Source organism: Felis catus, chromosome E1 (assembly GCF_018350175.1).
Source record: "Felis catus isolate Fca126 chromosome E1, F.catus_Fca126_mat1.0, whole genome shotgun sequence".
Lineage (NCBI taxonomy): Eukaryota > Metazoa > Chordata > Mammalia > Carnivora > Felidae > Felis > Felis catus.
Window position 1 is genome coordinate 14,441,202 of NC_058381.1, and position 13,308 is coordinate 14,454,509.

Here is a 13,308-nt window from a genome sequence, read left to right on the forward strand (position 1 = left end):
TTTTCTCTGTCCCTCTCCCACTTGCTGGCTGCAGTCTGGCTGTGCTCTCTCTTTCTCAAAAATAAATAAATAAAATCTTAAAGGATAAGTAGGAATTCAGTAGGTGAAGAGGAGGAAAGAACATTACAAAGGGAATAAACTGTGTAAAGACCCTGTTGCCAGAGTGGAGGGACAGAAAGAAGAGCAAGGATAGGTGTGACATAAACTGATGGTGAAAAACTAGGTAAGGCCATGCTGTGCTGGGCCTAATATGTATGCTAAAGTTATGAGTTTGAGATAGCAAGCCTGTGTGAAGGGGTAGGGTGGGGGGGCAGAGGAAGAGAGAATCTTAAGCAGCCTTCCTGACTGGAGCTGAAATCAAGATATCAAGAGTCAGAGGCTTAACTTTAACCAACTGAGCCACCCAGGCACCCTAGTGGTTTTTGTTTTTAATCCTCTGAGTAAAGATTTGAACAGGTGAGCATAGGAGAAGGAAGACATAATGAGATTTGTGTTTAGGAGATGATCTCTGCAAAGTGGAAAAGGAAAATTGTAAGAGTTGATTTTGTGTGGCCAAGTAGGAGGTTGTTTTAGCTATCCAAGTTAATTTGTACTGGGCTGATACCTGTGAAGATAGGGAGGAATAGATGGATTTGAGAGGTATTTAGCAGGTAAAAATCCTCATGACTGTTGATTTTGGGGGATATGAGAGGAGTATAGAACTAGCAAGTGATGCCTAAGATTCTGACTTACATAACTTTGTTTAGGTGAATGCGCCTTATAAAAAACAATGGAAAATACAGGGTGATAAAAAGAAAATACAAATCAGTTGCCACTGAGATATACACTAAAATATTTTTTTAGGGACGCCTGGGTGGCTCGGTTGGTTAAGCATCCGACTTCGGCTCAGGCCATGATCTCTCAGTTCGTGGGTTTGAGCCCCACGTCGGGCTCCATGCTGACAGCTCAGAGCCTGGAGCCTGCTTTGGATTCTGTCCTTCCCCCTCTCTCTGTCCTTCTGCCACTCATGCTCTGTCTCTGTCTTTCAAAAATAAACAAGCATAAAAAAATTATTTTTTCAAATTACCAACTGCACAATTTACTAAACCACTACAATGGCTTTTCTTCCAGTGTTTGTCTTGCAATATAAATGCATTAACTTTTTTTCCCTTTTTGTAATCTGGAAGAAGACAAAATTGTTTGTTTTCATTTGGTTTTTAGCTACCTAGGACTGACAAGACTGAAATTTATAAAATAGAAAGTGTATTTGGAAACATTAGTGACTTTATGGTGTACTACCAAATATTCAGTCCATACAAGAACACTGTAAAAAGTACCTCTGACTATTACTTCTTGGCTGTAGATTATACTGCCTTCTACCCCTTTGATGCTTTCAAAAGAATAGTTTCCGGTTTTCTTCCCATGGTTTAAAAAAAAAAATCATATGTTGCATACATTTTTCAAACTGTGATAAAATATACATAACATAAAAGTTAACCATTTTAACCATTTTTAAGTGTACTATTCAGTGGCATTAAGTGCATTCAGTGTTGTGTAACCATCACCACTGTCCATTTCTAGAAGTTTTTCCTCATCCTAAACAGAAACCGTGTACCCATTAAGTAATAATTCAACATTCCTCCCTCCCTCCCAAACCCTGGTAACCTCTATTCTGCTCTCTATATGAATTTGCCTATTCTTGCTACTATAAGTGGGAAAATACAACGTTTGTCTTTTTTGTACGTGGCTTGTTTCCCTTACATAATGTTTTTAAGGTTCATCCATGTTGTAGGGTGTATCAGAAATTTATTCCTTTTTATGACTGAATAATATTCCATTGTATGTATGTACCACATTTGGTTTATCCATTTATGGACATTGGGGATTGTTTCTACCTTTCGGCTGTTATGAATAATGCTGCTGTGAACACTGATGTGCAAATATCTCTTTGAATCCATGCTTTCACTTTTCTTGGGTATATGAGGAGGGGAGTTGCTGGATCATGTGGCAATTCTACTTTTTAAAGAACCGCCAAACTTTCCACAGCAGTTGTACACATTCCTCCCTGCAGTGCGTGAAGGCTCCAGTTTCCTAACATCCTCACCAACGTTTATCTTTTTTTCTCTTTTTTTTTTTTTTTAACTTTTTAAAATGTTTATTTTAGAGAGAGAGTGCGAGCAGGGGAGGGTCAGAGAGAGAGAGGGGGACACAGAATCTGAAGCAGGTTCCAAGCTGTCAGCACAGAGCCTGATGTGGGGCTTGAACTCATGAACCATGAGGTCGTGACCTGAGCCAAAGTCCAACGCTTAACTAACTGAGCCACCCAGGCACCCCTCTTTTTTTTCCTTTTTAATAATAGTCATCCTAATGGCTATGAAGTGATACTGTGGTTTTGATTTGCATTTCCCTAATGATTCATGGTGATGTTAAACATCTTTTCATATGCTTATTTGTTGTGTACATTTAAAAAATGTAACTTCTACTTTCTCAGTTGATTAGCAGAAATATGTTGGCTATAACTGTTGACTTGGCAACCACAGCTTTTTCCCATTAATTTTTTTTAAACTAAATATGCTGACTTTTTTCCTTTTTTTTTTTCTTTTTAAAGATGGCTCTGAGTAAATCAATGCATGCAAGGAATAGATACAAGGACAAACCTCCTGACTTTGCGTATCTGGCATCCAAATATCCAGATTTTAAGCAGCATGTTCAGATAAATCTGAATGGAAGAGTGAGGTAGGTAACAGATGAAGAATTCTTGATAACTGTATTATTCTAGTGTAATCTGAAAGGACACAAGTGTGGTGGAAAGCATACTGGGCCAATACTATACCTGAATGCTAATCCTAGACTTTTCCTTAAATTTCTCATCTGATCTTGGACAAATCACTTAACCTGTCTGGGTTGCATCTTTTTAAACTGTAAAATGAGAGGATTGGACCAAATACTTTTAAGTTTCTTTCTGGCTTTAAGAAAACTTGATCTCCGAATTATTGCTTACCCAACAGAGATTTCAGAGTAAGTGCAGAAACCTTGAGATTGTGCTCTAAAACTTGGTGCTGATGAGGGTCTAGAGTCCTTATTTTAAGTGTATGTTTATTTTGATGTAGTAGGAAAATCATCAGGCATCAAAACTGATTTCACAGATACTTAGGATGTCCTCAAATTTAAAGTTAAATTTGGTAAAAATGTTGATTTTAAAAATTAAGGAAATAATAATATGAGTACTTAGGGAAATAGCAAAATTATGGTGATGGTTTGGGAATAACTGATGTGTATGTTATACCTTTGAGAAGGAAATATTTCACTGCATTCCTAAACTCTATGGGAGTTATAGACTAGAAATTCCAAGCCTTCTTGGAGACAGGTGTGGTGATTCAACTGGGGAGGAGGAGGAGCAGGATTGTGGAGAAAAGGGAAGGTAAGGAATAATAGGATAATAGGGCCTGAGACATTTTGATGACCTCTTCTACTAGCAGTCTCTTTATGGCTTTAAAAATGGAAGCCCTAGGGCAGGACTTAACCTGAAGGCCGAGATACCCTAGAAATCTTATAAAAGTTTAAAAATAATGTATATTTATGCTCATTTTTCTGGGAGATAATTCTTAGTTTCTATGAGATTCTGAAAGCGATCAAGGCCCCCTTCAACAGTACACAAAGGTTGAGATCAGATACCCTAGAACTATGGTTTCCAAGCTTTTTTTGTCACTCAAAGTTGAGGACCACCCCATATATGAATGCTTGTACAATTCACTGTGTTACTATATTAAGCACATTAGATGACATAATATGAAATAGAAATAAAAAACATTTAAATAAGAGTTCCAGTATTTTCTTTACATGCTCTAAAGAATTATTTTTGGCATCTTACTGTGGAGATGGTCTAGAGAGATTGAGTTAGTATTTCTCTTGGTGTACATCATCTCTACCATCGTGCTTAAATCTTCGTTTCATAGTTACATATGTGGATGTTTTATTTGTCCATGTAGCTTTAGGACAGATACAGTTTTTTTATTCTGGGTTTCCTGTGTGTTCCTATCATTGTACTTAATTACTTAACAAAATGTCTGTTGATTAACCATTTTGTGCCAAATTCTTGGAAAAGCCATAATAAAGAAGAAAGACAGTGACTTCGCATTTGGAGTTTACACACTAGTAGGGGAAGTGGACAAATAAACGCATTTGGTGTGGCAGAATCTGTGGGATGTATGGTAGCATCACATAGAAGGGAGACCCAACTGTGACTTTGGGACTTAGAGAATGATTTGAAACAAAAGTGGTGTCATGGTTGTGCTGAAGAATGACTAGGAGTTAGCCGGATAGAAGAGTGTTACAAGTAGAGGGAACAGTATGTGCAGAGCACTGAGCAGTAGGGGAACTGGAAAAGCAGAGTGTGCCTGAGATATAGTGGACAGATGAGTCTGGAGATGATTATGCTTGTAGTACTTTACAAGGCCCACTTAGGAGTTTGGAATTTATTTTAAGGACATGCATCAAGAGTTCTTGTATCTTCAGAGCTACCCACCCCCATCCTTATCCACTAACATTTAAAAGTAGAGGAATAACATGTTCAGAATTGTGTTTAGACAGAAGTAGTCTAGGAGCATTGCGGAGGATAGGTTGTAGGGGAAATTAAGATTGGAGGTATAGGGAGGTAAGTAGGAAATGGTTTCAGTAATCCAGATTAGACATTGGTGGCCTAACTAGGTAGAGGCAGGAGGGATAGAAATCACTGATGAATTTGAGAAAAATTCATGAATAGAATGAGCAGAACGTGGTAGAAATTAAGGAGTGTGAGCCAGGTGTGGTGCTTGGGATTCTAATTTAGCAAGAGGCTAGGTGGTAGTACCTGGTTTATTGAGTTAGGGATCAAGGGGGAATGAGCTTGTTTTTGGGGAGATGAGATTTTCGGTTTGGGTTATATGCAATCTGAGAAAGCTGTGCGATATTCAAGTAGGGTTATTCAGTAGGCAATTGAAAATGGAAGTCAGAAGAGCAGGACAAAGCAGTGATACGGGGTGATGTTAGTAGAGGCCTTGGGTCTTTGAACTGAATCCTGAAGACTGAATAGAAGGGGGAAGGAGGGGCACCTGGGTGGCTCAGTCAGTTGAGTGTCTGACTTCGGTTAGCTGTCTGAGTTTGAGCCCTGCATCAGGCTCTGTGCTGACAGCTCAGAGCCTAAAGCCTGCTTTGGATTCTGTGTCTCCCTCTCTTTGTCCCTCCCCCATTCGTGCTCTGTCTTAAAAATAAACAAACATTAAAAAAAAAAAGGGTGGGGGAAAGAATTCCAAGTACAGAGAGCAGAATTTTGTGAAGGGTGTGGAAAGTTTGGAGAATTGCACGTAGGTGGGGCTGAAGTGGACATAGGATAGCAGGTTGGGGAGTAACAAGATGAAAAAAAGAACAGGTCATGAAGAGCCTGTCATAGCATGCAAATTAACTTGGTTGCTCAGACACAGAGGAACCAGAGGAGGATTTTTAAGATGGCTTAAGATTTATATTTTTTAAAATAATAGCTCAGAAAAGACCAGACAGATTTGTTATTATAGCATATCTGAATGTATTAAAGGTGCCTGGCAAGTAATAGACATGCAAAAAATTTATTGAATTCACGAGAGTTAATTCCTCTGTAAAATCTAACTCTGTGCCATTTACAAATGGCAAACTTACTTTTTCTCTAAGTTTGTATTTAAATGCCAGCTAGTTAACATACAGTGGAATATTTCAGCTGTAGAATTTAGACCTGGTGCTCATCACAAGTGCCTTCCTTAATACCCATCACCTGTTTTTTGTTATTGTTTTTGGTGCAAATAGATGATTTTATTAAAGCACAGGGACAGACCTATGGGCAGAAAGAGCTGCCTACTCATCACCGGTCTAACCCATTGCCTGCCCCTCCTCCTCCCCCTGTCCACCTCACAAGTGACATACTTAAATTATGGATTAATGGAAAATTAAAGGGATGAACAAAAATTTTCTAGGCAAATGAGAGTTCCCCCAAATTAGAAAAAGTAAAGTAGAAGATAAGAAAGCATCAAATTGGAAAAAAAGGACTAGTTTATGTTAATAAAAACAATAATTTTCATTGAAAGTTAAAAAAAATGAAGGTCACCTGGGTGGCTCAGTTGGTTAAGCATCCAACTTTGGCTCACATCATGATGTCATGGTTTGTGGGTTCGAGTCTGCTCTTCCCCCACTCATTCTCTCTCTCTCTCTCTCTCTCTCTCTCTCTCTCTCTCTCTCTTTCTCAAAAATAAAAAACGAAGGCTTCAGCATTTTGAAAAATATAACAAATATCTTTTAATAAGTGTTTAACATGGGGCACCTGGGTGACTGTCAGTTGAGCATCCAACTCGATTTCAGCTCAGGGCATGATCCCAGCGTCGTGGGACTGAGCCCCAAATTGAGCTCCATGCTGCGCAAGGATCCTGCTTGAGATTCATTCTCTCTCTCTCCCCCTCCCTCTCTCCCTTTCTCGCTCTCCCTCCCCCCCTACTTGTGAGCTGTGAGAGCGCTCTCTAAAAAAATTAAAAAATGTTTAACATAATTTGGAGACACTTTTCCTTGTATTTCTAACCAAGTAGACAAAAGTAAACAGGGAAATAACCTTAGGGACTTTCAGAGGATTCACAAATGCCTTGAAAACAATTAGATAAAAATACTTGAGTTGGAGGCACGTCTGGCTGGCTCAGTCTCTAGGCTATTGATCTTAGGGTCATGAGTGGAAGTCCCATGCTGGCCGTAGAGCTTACTTTAAAAAACAAACAAACAAAAAAAGGTATATTTTTTTTCTTGAGGAGATAGGGTTCAAAACTTTGACCTGTAATTTAGAACTTCACTTTTTTTTTCAACGTTTATTTATTTTTGGAACAGAGAGAGATAGAGCATGAACGGGGAAGGGGCAAAGAGAGAGGGAGACACAGAATCAGAAACAGGCTCCAGGCTCTGAGCCATCAGCCCAGAGCCTGACGCGGGGCTCGAACTCACGGACCGCGAGATCGTGACCTGGCTGAAGTCGGACGCTTAACCAACTGCGCCACCCAGGCGCCCCTAGAACTTCACTTTTAAAAAGGGTCATTGACCCAAAAACCATTAAGTACTGCTGATAGGAAGTCTAAACAATACATTCAATAAATTTGATTTAATTATATGTTTTGAACTTTAAAAAATTTTTTTATTAAAAAAAATTTTTTTAACACTTATTCATTATTGAGAGACAGAGGGAGACAGAGCATGAGCAGGGGAGGGGCAGAGAATGGGGGAGACACAGAATCTGAAGCAGGCTCCAGGCTCTGAGCTGTCAGCACAGAGCCCGACACGGGGCTTGAACTCTCAAATCGAGAGATCATGAGCTGAGCTGAAGTTGGACACTCAACTGACTGAGCCACCCAGGCGCCCCTGTTTTGAACTTTTTTTTTTTTTTAATTTTTTTTTTTCAACGTTTATTTATTTTTGGGACAGAGAGAGACAGAGCATGAACGGGGGAGGGGCAGAGAGAGAGGGAGACACAGAATCGGAAACAGGCTCCAGGCTCTGAGCCATCATCAGCACAGAGCCCGACGCGGGGCTTGAACTCCCGGACCGCGAGATCGTGACCTGGCTGAAGTCGGACGCTTAACCTACTGCGCCACCCAGGCGCCCCCCTGTTTTGAACTTTTAAAAAAATATTTTTATTTATTTTTGAGAGAGCACAAACGGGGGAGGGGTAGAGAGAGAGAGGGACAGATGATCAGAAAAGCAGGCTCTGCACTGACAGCGGTGAGCCCAATGTGGGGCTCGAACTCAACGAACTGTGAGATCATGACCTGAGCCGAAGTCGGACACTCAGCCAACTGAGGCACCCAAGTGCCCTTTTGTTTTGAATTTTTAACCTATAAACGTGAATGCATGTTTTTTTTTTTTTAAGTTTTATATATTCAAGTAATCTCTACACCCCACGAAGAGCTCAAACTCATGACCCTGAGATCAAAATTTGCAAGGTCTACTGACTGAGCCAGTGAGGCACCCCATATTTTTGCTCATCTCTTAAGCAGGGTGTGTGTGGTATGGAGAGGGGGTATTTCTGAGTCAGTCACTCTAAGGACTGGTCTTGAGGTGCCACTTAGCAGCTCTGGAGGTTTTAGATAATTAACTTCACTGAGACTGAATTTCCTCATCTAAAGAACACAGGGATAAAAAGACATATTTTGGTATTTGTCATAAGGGTTAGTGATAATGCATGTGAAGTGACACATTATAAACACTTAGCAAATGATAGGTACCCTTATTTTTGTTACGCTTGGTGTAATTGATAAGGTGACGAGGATTTCTAGTGTAATCTCCCTTTCTATTTTTCTTCTCTGCATCCATCACCGCCTTGTTGTAATCATGTCTGACCTTTGCAATTAGATTTTAGTTTGTACTTTTTCACAATAACCAGCCCCTTGGGGATATGCAACTGAGTTGAGCCCTGTCAGTTGAGTTTGGTTAGAGTGTGACACTTAACTGATTTGTTTTTAAGCCAAAGAGCCAGCATTGAAGGGTTTTGTCATACTTTATAACAGTACATATTTAACCTCTTGGTGAAGATCTAATGAATAGAAACCAAGTCAGAAAATTAGGTTGGGAGGCTTTAGCCTTTGTTGTTACATGAGGTTCAGTCCTACAGTGTTAGAATGATTGTTATTTCAACCATTGGTCACAGAATGTATCCTTCCAAACTCCATCTATAATGGTAATATTGTATTCATTAGTAGCAGAGCAGGAGTTATTCTGGGAAAATCGGACATGGACTTGTTGACAATAGGCTATTTTGTGAAGCTGGATGTGTTAAACAACAAAGACTGATCGAATAAATTACTAATTTCCACGTGAGAGCTAATTTTATTTCTTGTGATCTCAGAAACGAGAATGAAAAAAGATCTTGCCTGTGTTCAGGAATTTTTAATGTCCCAGGGTGCTACAGTGACCTAGATATTTAACCAGTAAAGCTGAATGACTAGACTTTGTCCTACAAAAGGATTTCTAACCCTCAGAGTAGTGTCTGTGTTTTCTTAGAGGTAAGAGAATGAACACTTGTCTTGCTAACAAAGTGTAAGAGTCAGCTCTTTGTTGTTTTTTTCCGTTTCTTTAATTAGAATAACCTCTGCTTGATATCTTGTACATTTTGGTGATTAGGATGTAATTTCTTATTAATAAATTATATACTCTAGTCCATCAAGGTGAATATATGTATATTTTTTAATAACAAGAATTGTTGATATAAATAACAACTCTGTTTGAAGGCACTAAGAAAACATTAATTATAATGCTGTTTCCCTTGCTCCAAGTGTTTTATAAAGCTATGTAATTAATGCTTCAGCTGTAGTACTGTCTTTTGTGATTGCTGTCACCGTGGGAAATAATCCTAGTTTGGTTTCCAACAGAATTGTCCCTCTTTCATGGAAAAGTATTCTGAAACCATGGGCCTGTTTTCCTTTTTTGAAAAGAGGATTTTGTTTTTTATTATTTTATTTGTTAGAGAAAATTTTTTTAATGTTTGTGTGTGTGACAGAAAGAGTGAGCAAGCGAGCAGCAGAGGGGCAGAGAGAGACAGAGACACAGAATCCAAAGCAGTCTCCAGGCCCTGAGCTGTCAGCACAGAGCCTGATGCAGGGCTAGAACTCACGAGCTGTGAAATCAAGACCTGAGCTGAAGTCAGACGCTCAACCTGCTCAGCTACCCAGGCACCCCTGGTTTTTGTTTTTGTTTTTAATTATACAGACATTATAGAACGCTTAATGGAAAATTATAGAAATATATCCTTCGTAACTACATTTATGATGGTAATGTTGCAAACATAAAATAAAAAGTCACAGTTTTTACACCCCCAGAAGATGTAAGTACTTTGTGTCTTTCTAAGTCTTTGTCCTTATACATACATAGTATTTTTTGTGATTGTAATTTTGATAGATACAATAATAGGACTTTTTTTTTTTACCCCCACTTGACATTATAAGCATTTTGCATATAGTTAGAATTCTAACACTGCTGTGAAAATTATTTTATGTAAAACGTATTCAGATAAAAGAAAAATAATGAAGAGAATGAAGGTGTGTATCTACCCTATTCACCCCACCCACCATTTCCACATCCAGGAGTGGCTTTTACACTTCCAGAGTTTTCTATGCATATACATACATGGGATCTTTTTTGTTTGGTTTTTGTCTTTTATACAAGAATGCAGTCATAATGTACATATGTGATTTTATTCAAAGTTGTGTTTTTGTTTTTTTTTTTAAATATATCAAGGAACCCTCTTCATAAAAGCACAGCCCATTCTTCTTTAATGACTACAGAGTATTCTCTTGTGTGGAGGTCTTATAGTTTATTCATCCAACTCCTTAATGATTACTTTTAGATTGTTCCTAAATTCTGTTATACAAAACAAATTTATTTAAGGGTCTCTTACTACTGACTTTTTTTAAGTTTATTTATTTTGAGAGAAAGGGTGGGGGAGGGGCAGAGAGAGAGGGAGAGAATCCCAAGCAGGCTTCATGCTGTCAGCACAGAGCTTGATGCAGGGCTCCATCTCTCGAACTGTGAGATCATGACCTGAGCTGGTACGAAGAGTTGGACGCTGAACCAACTGAGCTACCCAGGTGCCCCTTACTACTGAATTTTTTAAAAGCTTTTTTTTTTTTTCCTTTAAGTGAATTTAGGGTAAGTCACTGGGGTTTGCTTAGAAAATTGCAATACTTTTAACGGTACTTGGAAGGCCAGAGAGGTGTTTGGATGACTGGATTTTTCTTTCCTGTCATCTGCTTCTTGGCTAGCACAGAGATCTGCATTTAAGAGATCAATATGAGGGGCGCCTGGGTGACTCAGTGGTTTGAGCGTGAGTGTCTGACTTCAGCTCAGGTCATGATCTCACAGTTTGTGAGTTTGAGCCCCATATCGGGCTGTCTCCTGTCTGTCACACAGAGCCTGCTTTAGAGCCTTTGTCCCCCATGCTCTCTGCCCTTGCCCCATTCACGCTCTCTCTCAAAAATGAATAAACATTTAATAAAAAAAAAAAGAGAGGTCAATTTGATCAGGGTAGTTTCTTAACATTTTGCAAGTAGGATTTGGGTTCTTTGGTTAGCCTAAGGTTGTCAGTAATGGTCATTTCCACTGTTTCAGGATCTTTATTTTTTTATGTTACTGTCTAATTGCTTATTTGACCCATGAGATGTTAAAATAAAAAAATTAAATCAGTTGTGGATAACTGTGAATTGGTGGAAAACACAGCAAAAGACCATGGGTCTGCTTTTGGTTTTGTTGGACAAATGTTGTTATTCATGATTCTATTACTATTATTATTACTATATTCTAATCAGAGCTGTCCTTTGGATCCCATACTCTCCTCTCATCCCAGGAACCTTAGTCTGGTTTTCCTTTTCCTAATGACTTAATCTCTCTCTGTCACCTAGCTTCTTCTCTTTAACTTTTTGGAAATTTGAGATATCATTCACATACTATAAAATCATTTTAAAATGTATGGTTGTGTTCTTCTTAGTATGTTCGCAGGGTTGTGCAAGCATCACCACTAATTCCAGAACATTTTGGTCACCCCCGAAATAAACCTATTCAGCAGTCACTCCCAACTCCTCTCTCTCTTCAGCCCTTGGCAACCACTAATCTCCTTTCTTTCTCTACATATTTGCATGTTTTGGACATTTCATATAAATGGGATCATAATATGTGGTCTTTGTGACTTTCCATTGACTTTTAAACATGTTTAAATCTTTAATTTAAAAATTATTAATAAAATCTCTCCATCAACCCTCTCACTTCCACTGCCCTATCTCACTTCTCCCTTGCACAACTCACTTGTCTTTTGCACAACTCACCTTCTTGAAGAATTGCCTGATTTTACAGTCTTCATTTTTTCCACACTATACTTAACCTTCAGCTTGTTCTATGGTGGTTTCTGATTCCACCACTATCAAAGCAACTCTTGAAAAGGTCTCCATTGATCTGTTGTCATTAAATGCAGTTTTGGTTTTCAGTTGACTTCTGAGAAGCAGGTTACTCCGCCCATGCTGTCCTTCATGGACACCCTCTTTCCTTGGCTTCCTGGGCACCACACTTTATTCCACCCTTTCTGTATCCTTGCAAGGCTTCCTTTGTAATGATTATATCTACAACCATTAAAGGGGACTTCAAGGCTTAATGCAGGGTTCTCTTTGCTTCTGATTTTGTATTTTCCCCTTAAGAATTCTCATCACTCATCTCTCACTTGTTTGTGTGCATTTCACTTATTCTTTTGTTTCCCCAGACCAATTTTCTGGGCTCTGTTCCTGGAGATCACTGCTTACTCACTATCTCTGCTTAGATGTCTCAGATTCAGCTCAGATTTATGATATTTCTCCTAAAAGTCATTCTCTGTCAGAGTTCACAGTTTTAGAGAACAGCACTGTCTGTCCTGTTAACAAGCCAGAACCTGAGAGGACATCTATGAGTACTTGTCCGTCACCAAATCTTGTTAAGTTTCCCCTTCTGAAAATATCTTCATTCTTTTCATTTTCCCCCAAGCTTTGCCACTGCCACCTTTTTCCAGCCTCTTAAGTCAGATAAAGGAATCACTTTCTAACTGGTGTCTCTGCTTCCACTTTGGTCTGTCTGTGTTTCATACCAGATGTAAGTCCTTAGCATAGATTATAATTTTCTTGGTGTGATGAATAGGTTTTAGTGTTGCTTTCAGTAGAGTCCCAGATTAGATGATAAAATGATATTGTTGCCCTAATTATAAGGCCCTGCATAATCTGGTTCCTATCTTCCTGTTTAGCCTCATCTGAAACTATACATGCTTACCTTGCCCTCCCCATTCTAGACACCGTGGCTGTCTCAGTATCTGGAATGCCCCATGAATTCAGAAAGAAGCTTTTTATTTTGATGAGGTCCCAGTAGTCCATTTTTGCTTTTGTTTCCCTCGCCTCTGGAGACATGTTGAGTAAGAAGTTGCTGCGGCCAAGGTCAAAGTGGTTTTTGCCTGCTTTCTCCTCGAGGATTTTGATGGCTTCCTGTCTTAAATTTAGGTCTTCCATCCAAAAAGTTTATTTTTGTGTATGGTGTAAGAAGTGGTTCAGGTTCATTCTTTTGCATGTTGCTGTCCAGTTTTCCCAGCACCGCTTGCTGAAGAGACTGTCTTTATTCCATTGGATATTCTTTCCTGCTTTGTCAAAGATTAGTTGGCCATATGTTTGTGGGTCCATTTCTGGGTTCTCTGTTCTGTTCCATTGATTGGAGTGTCTGTTCTTGTGCCAGTACCATACTGCTTGATGATTACAGCTTTGTAATACAGTTTGAAGTCCGGGATTGTGATGCCTC

The 13,308-nt window shown here is 39.1% G+C and overlaps 1 protein-coding gene across 3 annotated transcripts in view; it reads left to right on the forward strand.

Moving 5' to 3' along the window:
* METTL16 (methyltransferase 16, N6-methyladenosine) overlaps positions 1 to 13,308 on the forward strand; it is an 80,810-nt gene that overhangs the window by 4,770 nt on the left and 62,732 nt on the right. For all 3 annotated transcript variants that reach the window (XM_003996410.6, XM_045044002.1, XM_019817345.3), the window contains one exon: positions 2,588 to 2,715. In XM_003996410.6, the coding sequence (XP_003996459.1) occupies positions 2,588 to 2,715 (128 nt within the window). The remainder of the gene's footprint in view (positions 1 to 2,587; positions 2,716 to 13,308) is intronic.